Source organism: Ceratotherium simum, chromosome 26 (assembly GCF_057802395.1).
Source record: "Ceratotherium simum simum isolate JZ-2026a chromosome 26, ASM5780239v1, whole genome shotgun sequence".
Taxonomy (NCBI): domain Eukaryota; kingdom Metazoa; phylum Chordata; class Mammalia; order Perissodactyla; family Rhinocerotidae; genus Ceratotherium; species Ceratotherium simum.
The window spans coordinates 32026995-32045232 of NC_141925.1; the positions used below are offsets into that span (position 1 = coordinate 32026995).

Sequence of the window (18238 nt, forward strand, 5' to 3'; positions counted from 1 at the left end):
TTCATTCAAATAGTGGTTTTCCCGGTTCTTGGTAGCACAAGTGATTTTTGAATGTATCCTGGACATTTTGGTTATTATGTTAGCAGACCCTGATTTTATTTAAACCTTCTACTTTAGCAGGAAGTCGCCTTGTTTAGGTTTAGCAAGTAGAATCCAGCCAACTTCTGTGGCCTGTGGTTCCAATGACAGTTTTATTTTCACAGCCCTTGCAACACCCTCCTGGCCTGCTGTACTCTTTTGGCACTGCTGTTGCTCAGTCCCTGCTGGTGCCACCTGCAGGGTCGGAAGCACTTCCCTGGGCCACCTGGTGTCACTGCCACTGCTGTGGGGAAAGCAGGGCAGCACCTGCTGGTCCTGGGTTTCCCTGTGCCACCAAGTGGAAAGCTAGAAGATGCTGGGCTCCACTGACACTGGCCCTGGGGTGGGGGCTGCTCACCAGCACCAGTCATGCAGCAAGTGTCAGGTGGGCTGCAGAGACTTTGACACCATCACCACAGGCAGACTGTGGGGTGGGGTGTGGCTCCCCACCAGGTCTCAGCCGGCCCTCCCCTTTCCCAGTCCTTTGCCCAGAGAGAGGAGGCTTTCCTTGCAGTTTTTCGCCTATGCCGTGCTGTGCCTTCGCTAAATTCGCGTTTGTCAAGTAGAGCTCTAGGGCATCATACGGTTCAACAAAGACTGCAAGGGAAAGTGGAAAGTGATGCTCCTCATCAAATGCTGGCACTTGTGGCCATGCTGTCCCTCCCCCTGAAACCCTCTTGCCACCCCCACCCCTTCCACCTAGTGAACTATTACTGACCCTTCATATGTCATCTCTGCTATCACTCCCTGGGGGAAGCCGTATCAGTCTAGGCCAAATTCCTTAACCATCCATTTCCTCTGGACCCTCACAATTATATATTTGTTAATGTGATCATTCACTTCACAGCTCTATCACCTGTCACTGGACTTAGACCTGTGACAGCAGGAACGTGTGGCATTTCCATGTCACCATGTCCCTGGTGCCTCAGAGCGTTGAGGAAACACTCTGCCTGTTGGAGGAAAGAGTGATGTGTGGCTACGCAACACCACCTAACAACATTCAGGAAACACAACAATCATCTATTAACACCACCACTTTACCAAACAAACGTCAACCACAAAAAAAGGGCAGTCAAGTTCAAAATAAAGTTCGGTTGTTAAAATCAAGGACATTTTGCTTTTTGGAAACTCATTCAGTGCACTGTCACAGAGGGGGCGGCTGGCTGACCAGATCTGGGGACCCATGCCTGTAGTGGGCTCTGACCCGAGTTCCAATCTTCCTCCAAATTATGCACAGCCCAGCCAACGCCGAGCTCCCCAAAACGGCTGGGAATGGCTGACCCTCGGCCTCATGATCCCCGTGTGTCCCCCACAGCTGCCTGAGACCACGCGGACCAGGGCCCCGGCCTAGAATGAGCCTCGAGGGGGTTCCGACCACAGCACCGGCAGGAGTCCTTCCTGGAGCGGATCCCACAGACCAGGAGGACGCGAGGCCACGCAGAGTCAGGCTCCTCGTGTGTCCGGGGCAGTGCATCCACGCCCCCTCCGGGTTCCTGCAGCATGCCGGGCGGGGCTAGAGCTCTGCCGCCTCCCCCTGGACCGGTCAGCCCTGCGACCTGGGCCAGCGCTCTCGTCCCTGGAGCACGGTGGCCCCATCAATGCACCCGGATGGCTACAACCCGCGAAGATCGGGACGGACCGGCATAGCGCAGGCGCAGAACGAGCCGCTACTCTTCCGGTCCACGCGCTCAGGGCGGAAGTCCCCGGGGAGGCACGGCGAGGCCCGCCACCCCACCCCTCCGTCCCCTGGGAGCCCCCAATCCTCCGGCTCTTCCCGGCCATCCACCGCCCCCCGGACACCTTTGGCCCACAGCCCTCTCCCCTGGCCCCCTGGTCCGCCCAGCCCCCGGTCCCCAGGCTTCGCCCCCGTCGTGTCCTGTCCGCACCCAGAGCTGCCAATAAAGTTGCGTTCGGAGCCGACCGGAAGGCGGGCCGTAATCTGCGCCGTGGCCGTCGTAAAAGTGCCGGTTTCCCCTGACGACGGGCAACGCGGGGAAGATGGCGGCGCTGGTGGCGGCGGAGGCCGCGGGGTCCGGGGGCCCGGCCGAGGCAGCTGAGGCGGCAGAGCTGAGCCGCGCCCTGAGCCGCTTGCTGCCCGGGCTGGAGGCCGACAGCAAGCTGAGCCGGCGGCGCGCGCTGGAGGCGCTGCAGCGCCTGCTGGAGGCGGCGCAGCCCGAGTCGCCCGACGCCGACCCGGCCGCCGCGGCGGCCGCCTTCCAGGGCCCGTGGGCGCGCCTGCTCCTGCCGCGCCTGCTACGCTGCCTGGCCGACCCGGCCGAGGGCTGCCGCGCGCTGGCCGCGCACCTGCTCAGCCTGGGCCTGCGCCGCGCCGCGCGGCCCCACGACGCCCTGCCACGCCTGCTGCCCGCGCTGGCCGCGCGCCTGACCGGCCCCGAGGCCGCGCGCCGCCCGCCCGAGGCGTGTGAGGAGCTGCGCTTGGCGCTCGTACAGCTGCTCAGCCTGGCCGTGGGCCTGGGCGGCGCCGCGCTCGCGCCCTACCTGGACGACGTGGTGCGCGTGCTCCGCTGCACGCTGCTCGACCCTTTCGCCGCCGTGCGCCGCGAGAGCTGCGAGTGCGCCGCCCGCCTGGCACGCGCCACCCCAGGTGCCCGCCTGGTCCCTCACCCCCCCCCCCCACGCTCTCCCGCCGCTGCCCCGCTCTGAGCGGATGGTCCCCCCCGGACCCGTGCAGCCGCCGCTTTTTTCCATTCGGTGGTTCTCAAAATGCAGGTTCCTGGAAACCACCGGTGAAATTGTTGTGTGTGTCTGGGATGGGACGCGTTCTGATAGCAGCCCCTCGCCAAGGGAGGATGTGGGGGGCTGTAATCTGGGTGGCTAAAGGAACACACTTGGAGAAACACTCCTCCAATCTTGCACTTCTTTTTGTCCCCGTTTCTCCACGGAGTCCACCTGTCTTCTCTCTCTGGCGCGGACTGCTGTTCTCCTAAGTGGAGGGAGCCTGCTTCCCTCCTGCTTCTCTTTAATCCATTCTCCGTTATTTTAAAAACTCTAATCTTAACAGGACGTTCCCTTTTCCTAAGTAGCCGTTTGTACAAGATCTTGCCCCATTTACCTCTCCTTGCTGCCTCAGGATGGGATGTGGAATGGTAGAGGCACATACTTAGTCTTGTTGGGAAGACTTCCAGGAGGAGGGAGCATTTAAGCTGAGGATTGGTGGTTGGGAGGGAGCCAGCCTTGAGGAATAAGCTTGGCAGATCTGAGGAGCAAAAGGGAGACCAAGGTGGCTGGAGGGAAGGAGGGGTGAGGCAGCGGAGGGGTGAGTTTGAACTTGGTATGAGGTGCCGTGGGGAGCCAGTGGAGGGTGTGGAGAAGGGGCGTGATAGGCTCAGGTTCTGGCTTATGAAAGATGACCCTGTGCCCATGGAGAATGGATTACCGAGGTGGCAAGAGAGGAGATCAGGCCAGTTGGGGGCCGTAATTAATCCATGTGTAGATGCTGTTGGCTTAGACTTGAGGGGGGCAGTCTGCTAAAAGGGATGGAGGAAAATGGATGGGATGCAAGGTGGACTGCTGCTCCTGCCTTCCAGTCTTGGCTTGTTCCCTCACTAGATTCTAAGTTCAGGAAGGGTGGGACTGTGCCTCGCTGTACTCAGCACACAGCACGGTGTGGGCCAGCAGTAGGTGCTCACTGACTGTTGAGTGATGGACTGTTTCGCCTGTTAGAAGCAGCTCCCCATCTCAACTCTACTCCCTTTACGCCACCCGCTTCTGGGTCACAGGCCTCTCCTCTACTCCCTCCTGTCACACCCAGCTGGAGTAGATCAAGCTCCTGCCTTGATCTGAGGACCTACCTGAGGGGTTAAAGAGCTCACCCAGAGTATCTCTGGAATAGCCATTTCACAGGTCTCAAGCACCAGGAGAACCAGGGCTAGAACTCCAAAACCAGGGGATCAGCCTGGCTCTCACAAAGTCCCTTTGGTCCTGACCATCTGTGAAGACTTTACCCACAGGAAACAGAGTGCCGTCGCCTGAAGCGGTGCTGGTCTGGCTTCCTGCAGTAGTGCTGGGTGTCTGGCTCCAGGCACAGCTGGGTGTGGGGACACGGTGTCCTCCTGGCTTGGTTTTTCCCTTTGGTCAGCGTCCCTCTCAGGATGCAGCTCCAGGCTCTCCCCTCACAGCTCCTATCTTTGGCTGAGGTGGGGTCAAGCTCCAGTCTTTTCCCTGTGGTCCCCCAAGCCTGTGGGTCACAGAGGTACTGGTTGGGTCACACACCCGTCCTGTGCCTCTCCTGGTGCCGGGGGAGCAAAGCTGTGCTTGGCAGGCCTGAGCCGCATGCCATGCCCGCAGCAGGAACCAGCTGAGAGAGGAGGGAAGGTCCAAGGCCTGTCCTCTTGGGAGCCCATGGAGTTGGGCGTGGCTGAGGCTCATGGGCAGCAGCCCAGGTAACTGGTGGCCTCTCTTGTCCACAGACCACTTCCACATGCAGTCGGAGTCTTTGATTGGCCCACTGATGCAGACCATCTCCCACCAACACTGGAAGGTACGGGTGGCCGTCATCGAGGCCACAGGCACAGTGATCCAGTTCGGCAGCGGGAAGTCGGTGGACGACGTGCTTAGTCACTTTGCTCAGCGGCTCTTTGATGATGTTCCCCAGGTAACGGGAGTTTCTCCTCCAGGTGGCCCCTCCTCTCCGGCAGAAGCATGCCCCGTGCTGTTTGTAACTCACTCATTCCCTTTTCCTTTTTTAAAGATGTTACATGTTGCACTGAATGTCCTTTCATCATTTCCAGTCACGGGGTGCTCCTACTGCATGTCTTTGAGAAGCTGGGGGAGGGCTGAATTGTCTTAATTTAGTTGTAATTCTTAGTTCAAGGAGTGTGAAAGAGGATTAGTTCCTCTTAGGAAAAAAATCTAAACCTACACAGTTGCAGAAGCATCTTGAATGTGCCCATCCATCAGGTAGATTTAACTGAAAAGCCACAGTGGTTGATGAGCCAGACCTGGGAGGAGAGGATGGGGCAGGATTGGTATGTGGGGGTAACTCATCTTATTGGGCTTTGGGGCCCACTGAGAGAAGGACAGACAGACAGATGGAGATCAGAATACTGGCTGCTTTGTTGGCAGAAGCCAGCTCGGAGGGCATGTTGTAGATCTGAGGCCACAGTTGGCTTATAAAACTTTGCCCACCCCAACCACGGGGAGCAGAGTGGAGGCCGCAGTGAGGAGAACAAGAGGGGAGCACATGCTCCCAGTCACGTGGGGTGAGAGGTGGGCGCTGGCAGGAGTCCTCAGAGTGGTTAGAAAGGGGCCCTGCCTCAGCCGCCACCTGCCATTTCACGTCTTACTGGCCTTAAGGCAGGCTGTTGAGTGGGGGCCTGGCCCCTGCTCTCCTGACATGAAAATGTTAGCCATTCACGTCTATGAACTTGTCTATCCTGGATATTTCATGTAAGTGGAATCAATATGTGATCTGTTGAGACTGACCTCGTTCACTGAGCATAATGTTTTCATGGTTCATCCTTGTTGTGGCGTGCATTGGTGCTTCTTTCTTTTTTGTGGGTCAGTAATATCCATTGTATGGACAGACCACCTTGTGTTTATCCATCGTCCATCAATGGACACTGGGGTTGTTTCCACCTTTTGGCTGCTGTGAATGGGGGTGTACGGTATCTGTTTGGGTTTCTGCTTCACTTCTCTTGGGTGTAGACTGGGGAGTGGAATCACTGGGTCCTGTCGTAACTCCAGGTCTGGCTTACTGAAGAACTACCAACTGTTTTCCACAGCAGCTGCACCATCTTGCATTCCCACCAGCAATGCACAGGGGTCCCAATTTCTCTGTATTCTCACAACACTTGTTGTTTTCTGTTTTTTGTTTGTTTGTTTAGTGGGTGTGAAGTGGTACCTCCTGTGGTCTTTGTTTGCATTTCCCTAACCCTTAGTGATGTTGAGCACCTTTTCGTTTGCTTATTGCCAGATTACTTGTTTTACAAGGCATAACATTCAACTTGCATGATTCAGATACAGTTCTGTTCTATTAGCACGTGTGGGCAAACAGCCTAGAAAGGGTTGAGATGCCTGTTCCAACGATACATAGAGGTTAAAAGTCCTTATCACTTGTTATGGGAGTGATAAGAAGCTTTTCCCTCCTTACTTCCGTCCTGAGCAGGGCAGGGGAGCTAGAGGAGTGGACTTGACTTCGCTTCAGGACTAGGGGTGCCTCTCGACAGGAGACGGGCTTCCTGGAGGGAAATAGTGTGAAGGTAGCAGGGTGAGGGTGTCACTCCGGGCTTTAGGGGGCCAGGACAGAAGCCCCGACTCAGTTGCAGGCCTGTGGTGTCAGATGCCAGGGCCCAGGTGTGGCACAGCTCCTCCTGGACATTTGTTCCACCTTTGCTGTCTGGGCTTCATCCTCAGGCCTTCTCCCTGAGTTGCTGCAAGGGTGCCACTGGGGGCTGCACTTGGAGACAGAGGGAACCTCCTCTACCCAGAACCTCCGTCTCTCCCCTCAGTCTCATAGGGCCAGCTGAAGTGGAGTGACCGTAGGCACCACTGGCCCCTCCCGGAACTGGAGTGGGAGGGCAGAGCAGAATCGGGCTCTGCCAAGGGAGGAGGAGGGAGAAGGTGCTGGGTCAGCACCAGCACAGCCCTGCACTGCCCTGCATGTGCGGCAGGCGCCGTCTCCGATAACTGGAGACCTGGCTGCAGAGAGCAGGAAGTGAGGACCAGGATGGACACCAGCAAAAAGCAACAGCATTGCCCTGACCAGGGTGGTTTCTCAGCTTCTTTAAGCTTGAGGTAGAGCAGCAATCTGGCTTCCTTGTGTAACAGATCAAGTGGTTTTCCTCAAAATAGTATAATAACTATGTATCGACAGCTGTCTATAAACAGTATAACTGTATATCAATCAACAGCTACCTATAAATACTGTAACTGTAAATGAATAGCTATCTGTAAACAGTATAACTGTATCGATAGCTATCTGTATAGTATAACTGTGTATCCGTGGCTCTCTGTAAGTACTGTAATTGTGTTGCTAGCTCTCTGTAAATAGCTAACTGAAAAAGCTGGCATCACGTTGTAGATCTTAGAACATGGGCATTCAGTCCGCTGACTATGGCATCCTAAGGATTTGCGTTTCCACAGATGAGGAGGAAGTCATCAGAGGACTGCTTTCTCTTTGGTGCCATCAAAGGCAAAATTCTGTGTTTTCTTTGGTGACAGACTTTCTAAAACTTCCCTCTGTGACTCTTTTTTGTTATTTAATATTCCAAAACAGATGCTCTCCGTTATTAAAACTATTTTCATTTTTCTTTATTTCTTCCCAGTGGGATTTTATTTGCTCCATACAGTTTCAGGGCTGATTGAAGGGGATTTCAAATGCAGCTCTTCAGTCTCCCACCAGCTTTCATGCTGACTTGGGGTCATGTTAACAGGCTGACCACAAAGTCCCTTACAGTGGGTTGAAGGTGACATCATTATGCTGTGCTTCTTACTTTTACACCAGCTCTGGGCCCTTGGCGTCCTGAGCTCACTTTGACATTGGCCAGGACTTCACAGGTGCTGGGTCATTTACCGACCCTTGGCCCCCAGGACTTCACAGGTGCTGGGTCACTTGCCAGCCCTCGGCCCCCAGGACTTCACAGGTGCTGAGTCACTTGCCAGCCCTTGGCCCCGAGGATTTCACAGGTGCTGGGTCACTTGCAGCCCCTCAGCCCCTGTGGGCAGCCCAGGGCTGTGCTGGGATCCCGCTCACACTCTGTATGGTGAGGTCCTCACTGCCTTGTAACGTTTGGAAAACTTTCAGCAACTGCTGTGCAGCCAGCCTGCTGAACTAAATTCTAGGTTGTTGAGCTCCATCACCAGGGGCCTGCCTGGAAATAACTTGTTCTGAGCACTTTACCTGAAGTAACCCCTTTAGTCTGTGCAGGCCCCTGTGAGGAGAAGACTGCAATGATCTCCATCTTACTAGTGAGGAAACAGGGCACAGAGAGGTTCCGAGCTCGCCCAGGTGACACAGCCAGCTCAGAACGGGCGGTCGGGTTCTTGGAAATCTCCCTCTGGAGCTTTGTCTCCTCTGGCCTCTGGGACGTGTCTGAGGATGTGGAAAGGGGGGTGTCCCACGGCGGCAGGGGCTGATGTAGCTTCCTCTGGCCCAGAAAGGCCCACGCGTCCTGCTGCATGCACCATCCAAGTGAAAGAGCCCCGGGCTCAAGGTATGTCATCGTCAGTAAACAGTTGTGTGCATCCATCACGGCCCTCGGTTGCTTCTGGGGTCCCCCTCACCTTCGGGAATTCCTTCTTCGTGTTGCTCCGTCTCTAGTTATAGGTGAGGATGTTTCAATTAGAAGACAGGCTTCTGTGTGTTGTATGTAGTGTGGACAAGGCCCTCTGACACTGTTACTGAAGCTCCTGGGATGTGACCTGTGCAGGCATTTACATGGGAGCCTGCCCGGGAATGCCAGGTTCAGCGAGTTGGAGCTCGCCTGGCCCCAGCTGCCCCACTGCTGTTGGCCCTGTGGGCATTGAGCTCAGGCCCTCAGGCATTTCTGAGCACCTGCCCTTTGCCAGAGCACCCTGGTGGAACGCAAAAACAAGCAGGTCCTGCCCTAGCCCTTGCCCAGGACTTGGTCTGATTAGCTCCAAGCACCTCCCTGGTGCTCAGGAATGATGGATGGTGGCGGGGGGACGGATGGAAGGGTGAAGGGAGGGGTGTGGCAGGGGAGAGCATGGGGGGCGGGGGAATGTGTACTCTGCATGAGTCTGAATGACAGAGGGGACTGCTAAGGTGAGGAAGGAGGATGCTCCTCAAGTTCCGGTACGTCAGCAAGTCTGTTAACAGCAGATGCCAGATGTCGTGAACCCGAGAGCCCTGCGGGTGGATCCTGCCGGAGTGAACTTGAACAGGCATCTGACTCCCATCAGATCATCCTAAAAATGGAGCCTGTTGCTGCTATCAGAGCAGGGTATGTTCTGTTTGTGGTCGTTTTTTTAGAGCAGGTGTGAGATTTCCACTGCTTCAGTGAAAAACAGACTTGGGGAAATGAGGCACCGAGTGGGTTTGCTGGTTGTGTGACCTCCTCTCCACTCCTCTGCTTCCCCTCCCCTTCTCTCTCCTCCTCTCTCTCTCCTGCCCTTTCCTCTCCCCTTTCATCCCCTCTCTTCCTCTCCTCTTCCCCCTCTCCTCTCCCCTCTCCTCTCCCCTTCTCTCCCATCTCCTCTTCTCCCTCTCCTCTCCCCTTTCTTTCCCTCCCCTCCTCTCCCCTCTCCGCCTCTCCCCTCCTCTCACCTCTTCTCCCCTCTCCCCCGCCCCCCCCCCCCTCCTCCCCCACCTTCTCTCCTTTTCTTCCTTTTTCCCACCTGATTTCAAACAAAGGAAAAGTAACAACAGAAACACAGTGGATGTTCATATCCACCTCACGGACTTAATAAAGATTATACTGAATTTTTTCAGATTAAAAAACAAAAATCTTCCAGATTCAGTTGAAGCCCCCTTTTTCTTTAACTGGATTGAATACTATATATTTCAAACAACATTTGATATGTTATTAAAATATCTTGTTGATGCTGTTAAAAGGCTTTTTTATTTTAAAGAGAGGGGCTTATTGAAATGATGTAAGACGCTTAAAATCCGAGGCCTTTGGTCAGCGTGGTACACCCACAGGGAAGTGCTCCTAAGTGTTTTGCTTGAGAGGGTCATTCAGAATCAGGGGCTGGGTAGAAAGATTTTTCCCCTGCCTCCCCCAGCCCCCAAATCTAAGATCTGGAATGCTCGCGCTCGAGGGGGTGAATTGGAAAGAGATGACTTCCTCCACGGCAGAATGAGGAGCGTCTGTCAGTTGATAACGTGATTAGCAGCTGCTGACAGCAGGACGTAGAACCACGTATTCTCATTATGAAAAACTGGGCATTTTAATTATCCTTGATTTAAAAACCCAAAGTGAAAACTTCCGAGTTGAAGGAGAATGGAAGACTATCTTGTATGTTCACATGCTGTTTCACATGCAGTGTTTCTCCCTTTGGCTTCTGCACAGTGTCACAGATGGTAGTGCACGCGATTCTCCAGCCCGACATCTGCCACCTGCAACCCTGACTCAGGAGAATAATAATTCTCAATCGTTCGTTTGGCTTTTTTTTTTTTTAATTGACTTATTTCCTGCTTAGTCAAACTGTTACTTGGCAACTCTGTGCAGAGCTGTTATCTGAGCTGAAAGAGGAGGGTAATTTGTCTCACGCTCATGAGAATTTGCAGATTCCTGCCGACACCAGCTTGAGGCTGGTGGGAAGGAGCGGGCCATGTGTGCCTTGGCAATCCTCACTCACGGGGAGAAGCTGAAGGCTCCTTTCTACAAACGAGGCCTCGTCTTTGGGGGACGTCACAGTGACTGTCCTGGGTGTGGGGCCCTGCAGGTGCCCCAACAGGGTGCAGGATGGCTGGGGGGGACGCAGCCAAATGGGCTCCCGCAGCCCACGGCCGAGTCACAAAGCTCTCTGGAGTCAGGTCCTCGCGATGACTCCCTGTCACCCTGTGACGGCCTTGCTCCTCTCACGCAGTTTTGGTGCCAGGCTGGTTGCAGTTTGGGTTTTTTCAGCACGTGAACTTTGCCAACAGGGATCTTTGTATTTTGGTTGTTAGTAACATGCTTGTGTCAGTTAATAATAACCACCCGGTTCTTCACATTGTGACTTTTTATTTTAGGATAGTTTAATCCTCGTGAGGAGTTGCAGGATAGCATGATAGCACAGAGCCCGCCTGCCCTTTTCCCCAGCGCCTGTGCACCTCTTGAGGGTGGGGGAGGAGTGGGAGCTGGGACCACTAAGTCCCTGCTGCGGTCACGCTCCGTGCCGGGTGCTTTCCTTCGTCGTGAGAAGCCGGTGACATGGATCCTGTCATTCTCTCTCATTTTCCACAAGGGAGGGTGAGCTTCAGAGAGGTTGGGAGTGCTCTGCTTATTTACGTGCTGTGCTGGAGCCAGGGCTGAGCAGCCCACCCCGAATCCCAGTGACAAAACACGCATTGGGCGCTGCTGGTACCCAGTCCCCTGGCCTGTGGGCTGCTGTCAGTGTTGGCTGCTGATGGCCCACAGTCAGTGGAACCTCTTCACCCGAAGTGCCTGCAGGAGCATCCCCTCCCAGCCAACACCTGACGGACTCCACAGACGGTGACCCCTTGCCTCGGTGGGACAGCCTGTGGTGCCGGCACGCTCCAGAGCTCGGCGGGATCCAGCTTCAGCAGAGCCACGTCTCTGCTTGGCTTCTGCCCTGCCCTATCCTGCTTCTTCCCTTGCTAACTTAGGGTGCCTGACTCCCCGTCTCAGACTCTGCTCTCAGGGAACCAGACCTTGGGCACCTGGTGTGTTTTTAGGCTCGTTTCCTCCTGTGGTGGGTAGGGTAGGTAGAGGCGTGTGTCACCTTTTCAGACAGCCAGCAGCAGAACGGGGAGCCCTGCCGGCTTCCCGGGATTCCCTGGGGCTCTAGGACCAGAGGCCTTGGCACCGTGGCCTCTGCAGGTGGCGTGTCCTACTGGCTAGCCGGCAGCTTGTTGAAACACCCACGGCGAGCCAGCGCCTAGCCTGGCCAGGAGGTTCTCGCTCAGAAGACTTTGTGAACACGCCGCATTGCCTAGCACAGCAGCGTGGAGTCCTGCTCTGGCCAGCGGAGGATCGGGCAGAGCCCAGAGTACAGGCTTGAGCCAGCAAGACGAAGTGGCCCAGACGTTTACTGTCCAGGCCTGAGATTTGATAGCAGAGCTGCTAGGGTGCCTGGAGCCTGCTGGCCCTTGGTCTTGGTGGCTGACCCAGGACCCCAGAGCATGCGTTTACCTCCGGATGGCGTCCCCATGGTGGGCCCTGTGCTGCTCCCACATTTTCCCTCAGTGTTTTCTTTGCCTGGTGTGAAGCCGCCTTCTTTTCTTTTGTGTGTAGGTCCGACAGGCGGTGACGTGTGTAGTGGGGGACTGGCTGCTGAATCTGCGGGACCGGTATTCCTTCTTTCACAAGCTCATCCCGCTGTTGCTGAGCAGTTTCGACGACGAAATACCAGAAATCACGTAAGTGGCCGTGCAGTCCTGGGTGGCTGTCAGGCCCATTCGTGGGGCTCTGCGGCCCCTGCTGTTGCAAGTGTGGCTCCTCTGTCTTTTGTTTGTCAGCGACTTGTTTTTCCTAAATCGTCATTACAGCGATGGCTGTTTCCTTTGCCGTGGAGTCTCCTACCGAAGCCCACCCTGTGCCCTCATCTTAGATGCTATGAGATCATGAGGCATACAGCGGGTCTCTGCAGTTTTTAAAATAGAGTCTTGTGTTTTTAATACTTTGGGCAGCCACATAGAAGTCAGTTGCCATTTAGTGCTGTCAGTAAAGTGCTCAAAAGCCCTGCAGAAAGCCTGGTGCATTCTCTCAGGGAGAGATGGCTCCGTGTCCCAGGGCTCCCCCACCTCTGCAGGAGCTCCCCCTGACCTGTGTATGCTGTGTTGCAGGCGTGCCGCTGCCAGCCTCTGGGAGCAGGTTGGCCTGCAGTGGCAGAAGGAGAACGAGGAGGACCTCAAGGACAAGCTCGACTTCGCCTCTCCCCCACCAGCCCATCACCCCTATCCAGGTGAGTGCAGCCTTCCCCAGGACAGTGATGGGGGCGCTGGGTGAGTCTCCATCAAGGGGAAGTGTCTGAGCCTGCGCTCCTGGAGTTGTGTGGAGACCAGGGCAGCTGCTCCACGAAGGTGGCAGAGATGGGGCGCCATCCCTGGGTTAGAGCCAGGCCTGGCAGCGAGTGAGCTGAGAGGCACAGTGAGAAGGAGTGCCCTCGTGCATCCTGGGCAGGACGTGTGTCCTCAGTGTCCAGCATGGCTCATGCTGTCCTCTCATCTGGGCCAGCTCTATTGTAAAGATGCTTGCGAGCTTCCTCAAGTGTCCGGATGCCCTGCGGCAGGCGCTCACCTCCTCCCATAGGAACTCGCCTGGGTGAGGCCCTGGGTAGGCGAGGATGCATCAGGCGGAGCAGCATTAGGCAGCTGCTACTGGTGGTGGCGGAAACTTTGGAAACGGGTAGTACTTTGGCATTTTATAAGAAAAGATTTTTGTAAGCTTCATCTGAAGAAGCAAACACTTAGGTCACAGGGTAGATGCAGCCCTTGTATTTCAGGGTGATTTCCACGCTCAGGACAGAGGCTCCCATTGCAGAACCGCCCCGTCCTTTCCTTCGCTATGGGTGCCAGACCGCAAGCACTCTCGTGTGTCAGTGTGTGCTGAGAGCCAGGTCTGTGTCTGCGAGGAAGCCCCCCAGGCTGCCAGCCCCTCCCTGCCCCACGGCTCCGCACACCTTTGGCTTTTCTGTTCTGGAAACTGCTTTCTCTCGTGGGGATGAAGTGTCTTCAGCTGTACTTGAGCAGATGCCGTTGTCACCGCAGTCTGTGCTCAGGGTATTTTCTTGAAATTAGATAACAGTGGGGTACATGCTGGCAGGGACAAAGTAGTACCCACGTCAACCAGCCAGCCGCTGGGTGAGAGACTGAAGGCCCCGAAGCTGGCAGACCCCGCTCCTGCCCTGTTGGGCCAAGTGGTCCAGGTCAGCTGTGCCTGGAGGGGGCGTCGGAGGCCACTCAGTGCAGTGCCAAGACAAGTGCGTGTCGTGGGGTTTGGTAAATTGAGCCCAGCAAAGGAGCTCCTCCCCTCTTAGAATGTGAATCCAGTGACTTTTTTGGTCAACATGTCTACTCATGCAGCCTCACCTCCCACACGGTACAGTTGGTATAAGGGGAAATCACACATATTTTGGAAAAGGTACAAAAATTAGTTGCTAGCAGCATTTTTTTCTGATTTAGTAAAGTCTGAGAACACACAGTCTTTTTAAAAATGTAGAACTTAGACATAAAGGTTTAGGTTTTATTTTTAAGCTCACCCTCATTTTCTGTGAAGGAAGTCGAATTCTGAAGGTGTCTTTTCGTGTTCTGCCAGTGCTTCCTCCCCTCTGCCCGCCGGAGTTAACCTCTGCGCTAGTCAGGCCGAGGAGCTCGATGTGGTTGTGTTCATTGATGACAGATTTCAGCTGGGTCCCGATCCTTGACTAGGAAACAGTCACTCTTCAGATGTGCAGTTCAGGAGGTCCACCTCACTAGTTCTGGACCAGACCTGAGATTTACGTCCGACAGTTCTTCACATCTCGCTGTGGCTCCCTGGCCACACGCGGACCGGGGAAGATCATCCCGTGATGGGAGCAGAGGCTGCCCTGTGCCCTGTGGACGTGTTTGTCCTCACAGTGCAGACGCAGGCGTTGGGTCCTGAACAGGCCACCTGCAGGGAGGGATGAAGGGGCGTGGGGACGGGGACTGGAAGATGCAGACCTTGGAATGTGGTTGGACGGAGGGTAGGGTGAGGCCTACTGTGCGCAGAGCACAGCCAGTCAGTTACACTTCTGAGGCTGGGAGAACATGGTTATGCTCAAAAATTTTGTTTCAATTAGAGCAGAATAAATTTAGAATTGAATTACAATCGAAGTTAGTGGCACGAGCACTAGATTACATTAGATTTTTGGCATTTTCCCCTAAAAGTACTTTTTCTTCCTTAAATTCTGAATTTTAAATCTTAAGTTTTCAGATTTTTTCTTTTTTACCCCGTCTCATTATGTCAGATCATGTCAGTCTCCTCACAGCCTCACTGTGGGCCGTGCGTCTCGCTGAGCACACGCCCTCCCATGCCTCCTGTGCCTCCCACGCCCCTGCTACGCCGTCTGCCTCACTCGGGTCCTCTGATGTCCCCTCTCCCCAGGCCACTCCAGCCCCTCGGGACAGGCTGCCTTGTTAAACTGAGACATAATTTACATCAGGAAGTTCACCCTTTAGAGTAGAGTTCTGTGAGTTTTTACAAACACATGTTCAGCTGCCCACCACTGCAGTTAAGATCTAGGACATTCTGGGCCGGCCCCGTGACGTAGCAGTTAAGTGCTCGAGCTCCGCTGCTGGCGGCCCGGGTTCGGATCCGTTTTCTCTCCCCATAGTTCTGCCTTTTCCAGGACATCATGAATGACTCACCATAGGCAGCCCTTCTCGTCCAGCCTCTTCCACTCGGCGTGACGCACCTGAGGCTCGCCTGTGTCGTGTGCGTCTGGGGTTCTTCCATTCTGTGGATGTACCGCAGTTTATCCGTCGCCAGTTGAAGGACATTTGGGTCATTTCCAGTGTTTGGTGTTTTCAGAAAAGGCTGGTCTGAGCACTTGCATACAGGTTTTTGTGTGAACACGTGTTCTCATTCTCCCGGATAAACACCTAGGAGCAGGCTTGCTGGGTCATGTGGTGGCTGTGTGTGTGACTTCATGGGAAATGGCCACGCTGCTTTCCACGGCAGCTGCACATTTGCATCCTGCCAGCGTGGTGGGGAGTTCTGGTTGCTCCACGTCCTGGCTGCACTCAGTGGGGTGGGGTCTTGTTTGTAGCGTCCTTGTTGGAGTGTGCTGGGATCCCGCAGTGGCTTTAGTTTGTAGTTCCCTGATGACAGATGATGTGGAGCATCTTGTCGTGTGCTTATTTCATGTTTTTGTCCACGGATCTTTGGTTAAGTGTCTGTTCAGATCTTTTGTCCATATTTTAAATTGAGCTCTTTGCTCTCTTACAGAGTTCGAGCATTCTTTCTGCAGTCTGGGTACAATCCTTTGTCTAATCTGTGTTTTGCCACTCTTCTCTGATTGGGCTGTCTTTGAAGTCCCAGCCTGTCCCCACCTGGTGGCCCTGGTGGGCACTGTGCTCCCTCCTCCACACCTGCTCTTCCTCATCACTGGTCTTGGCTCCTGCCTCACACCTCAGAGAGCCACTCCCCACAGCCTCCTTTCTCCCTGCCTCGCTTTCTTCCCATCACCTGCCTCCACCTCACGTCATCCTGTTTCTGGGTCGAACGTCTGCTCATGCTTTGAGAGGGCAGACTTGTCTACGGCTGCATCCCACCGCCTGGAACAGGTGTTTCAGGCACAGAGTCGGCTCAGCAAGTATCAGATGAGTGAATGAGTGGGTGATGTGTCCGCTCTGACCTGTGAGGTTGGACAGTTTGTGTGGCTGAATCACACACCTGAGCGTATGAACAGACAAGGTTTGATAAGGTGTGCTGTTCTCTGCTGACAGACACTGTGCTCACACATAACGCCCTGTCGAATAAGGAATTCGGGGAAGTCACACCTGGACCAAGGGGCCAATCTGAGCCCAAATCCCCCTTTCCTAAGAATATAAGGTGTGTGCGGCATAGAAATACAATCTATTCACCACACAGCTTGTCGTTAGCTCTACAAACATAATGTAAGTTTCCTGTTACAACACTGAGATAAATCTCTACTTTTAAAACCAGGCTCCGAGTTGGGAAGATGGGCAGGGCATCCGTTGTTCGCCTGAACAAAGTGCTCTTCTCGTGTAGAAGCACAAGTTCATGCTTGACGCGTGTCTGCCCATCGTGCCTGCGAGCTGCTAGCAGCAGGATTGAGTGGTGACAGGGGGTTCCGGAGTCCTTTCTGCTTTGAAATTGTCCTTCTGTTAAAATTGTTTTCCTTGGTAATGCTTGAGTGAGAGGGGAAGCGCCTCCTCATAATGGTGAATGGCTTGCCAGATCTTTGAACACAACAGGATAGAGTTGGCTTTTTTTTAACCCACTTTAGAAATAAGTAGAGTTCCCTCTGAAGCAATACCGCTGTAATGTAGATTGTCTCCATAATGCCCTCTGTGTTTTCACGTTCTCCCTGAGAGCCCAGCCCTGCTCTGCTTTGTTTGTGTTTCATCCCAGTATTTGGAAAGACAGGAGACCTGAGTAGACGTTGTCGGAAATGTCATGTCGTGCAGAGAAAACAGGAGAGGCGGAAGAGAGCCTGGCTGGAGAGACAGGTTGGCGTTGTGGGAACCAACAAGGCTCTGTGGCGTGGACGTCGACCGCATCCGAGCTAGCTCTGGGTATCGGAGGAAGAGTAACTCGCCTTTGTGGGGCTGGAAGGAAGAGCAGCACCTCCGCTGTTTAGAGGCTGTGTCACACTGTTCCTGCAGAACAGACGCCATTCTCTTCCTCGTGCAGATGAGCAGCTAAGGCCAAGGAGGGGATGTGGCTTGTCCTCAGGCGGCAAGTCAGGACCTGCACCTAACCAAGCCAGGTCTCAGATTCTAGGCACATGTGTCTCCTTGTGACCTGCCCTAACCTCCTTCTCGGCTGACCCCTTGTCCCCTGCACCGAGGGGTCCCCATTTCTTCAGGAAGGTCAACCTCTGGTGACTGCTCGGGGACCTCTGACTTTGTAAACAGCCAGGGTCATCCTACCTATTTGTGACGGGTTATAAATAGACAGTACAGGGCAGACCTGCTGTCAGATGTGGATAAACACACTGAGAAATCGATGATCTGTTTTTCTGACTGCAATTAAATTACACTAAGTCTAATTGTGCAAAAAATAAGCTGGCTTAATGTTCATATGCTTCTGACCCGACTTTGTCAGGGTTTTCTGCTGACCTCTCCTTGATCTAAGAGGCAGGGAGAGATGTGTCTAAAAAACAAAAGCCTGAATGGGAGGTACTCTGCCGTGTTTCGAGACCGAGTCCTCTCCAGGACTTGTCCGAGGCTGCTGTTCTTGCACCAAAGGCTGCTGTTTGCCTGTGCGTCTGGCAATTCCTGAGTGAGGCGCGCGCTCCTGAGTGCAGCAGGGACTGTACAGAGAGAATTTGGGGACTTTCGGGCTGACTTTCCGGGGCCCACGCACGTCTGTAATAAAGCCCCCACTCATCTGGTCGGAAAAAATGACTTTAGGATTAGAAGGAAATTGTAGCCGTAAAAATGAGGTGGAAAATACAGGTGGACAGTGTCACCCTACATACTTAGCAGGATCCTCAAGTACCTACACCAGGGTATCAGGTAAAAAGCAGAAATCGGCATTTGTAGCTCCCGGTATATGTGCAGACGCTGCTCGGAGCCCTGTGAGGTCCCATTCTCGTCACCTCTTACAGCTGAGCAAGCAGAGGACCTTAGAGGCTCTGTGGCCTCAAGAAGCATGCAGACACTCATGGGGCCCTCCTGCCCTTGGAGCCGCGTGCCTTCAGCGCCCCAAGTCGACTGGGCTCTGTGCGTGTGCGGAGACAAATGGTCCTATAATACAGTCACACCCGTCATCGCCCTGCAGAAGGCACACGCAGACGTTTTATCAGAACATAGCTGCTTCTGCGTGTGGTTGCGTTCATCTGAACTGTGCCAGGTTTTTGT

The 18238-nt window shown here is 54.4% G+C and overlaps 2 protein-coding genes across 2 annotated transcripts in view; one reads left to right on the forward strand and one right to left on the reverse strand.

Moving 5' to 3' along the window:
* PRKAR1B (protein kinase cAMP-dependent type I regulatory subunit beta) overlaps positions 1 to 2664 on the reverse strand; it is a 150075-nt gene extending 147411 nt beyond the window's left edge. The window contains exon 1 of the mRNA XM_087417429.1: positions 2578 to 2664. The gene's annotated coding sequence lies outside the window, so the exon portion shown is untranslated. The remainder of the gene's footprint in view (positions 1 to 2577) is intronic.
* DNAAF5 (dynein axonemal assembly factor 5) overlaps positions 2062 to 18238 on the forward strand; it is a 52139-nt gene continuing 35962 nt past the window's right edge. Inside the window, exons 1-4 of the mRNA XM_087417427.1 lie at positions 2062 to 2683; positions 4509 to 4693; positions 11961 to 12085; positions 12512 to 12630. Of these exons, the coding sequence (XP_087273553.1) occupies positions 2077 to 2683; positions 4509 to 4693; positions 11961 to 12085; positions 12512 to 12630 (1036 nt within the window). The 5' untranslated portion in view covers positions 2062 to 2076. The remainder of the gene's footprint in view (positions 2684 to 4508; positions 4694 to 11960; positions 12086 to 12511; positions 12631 to 18238) is intronic.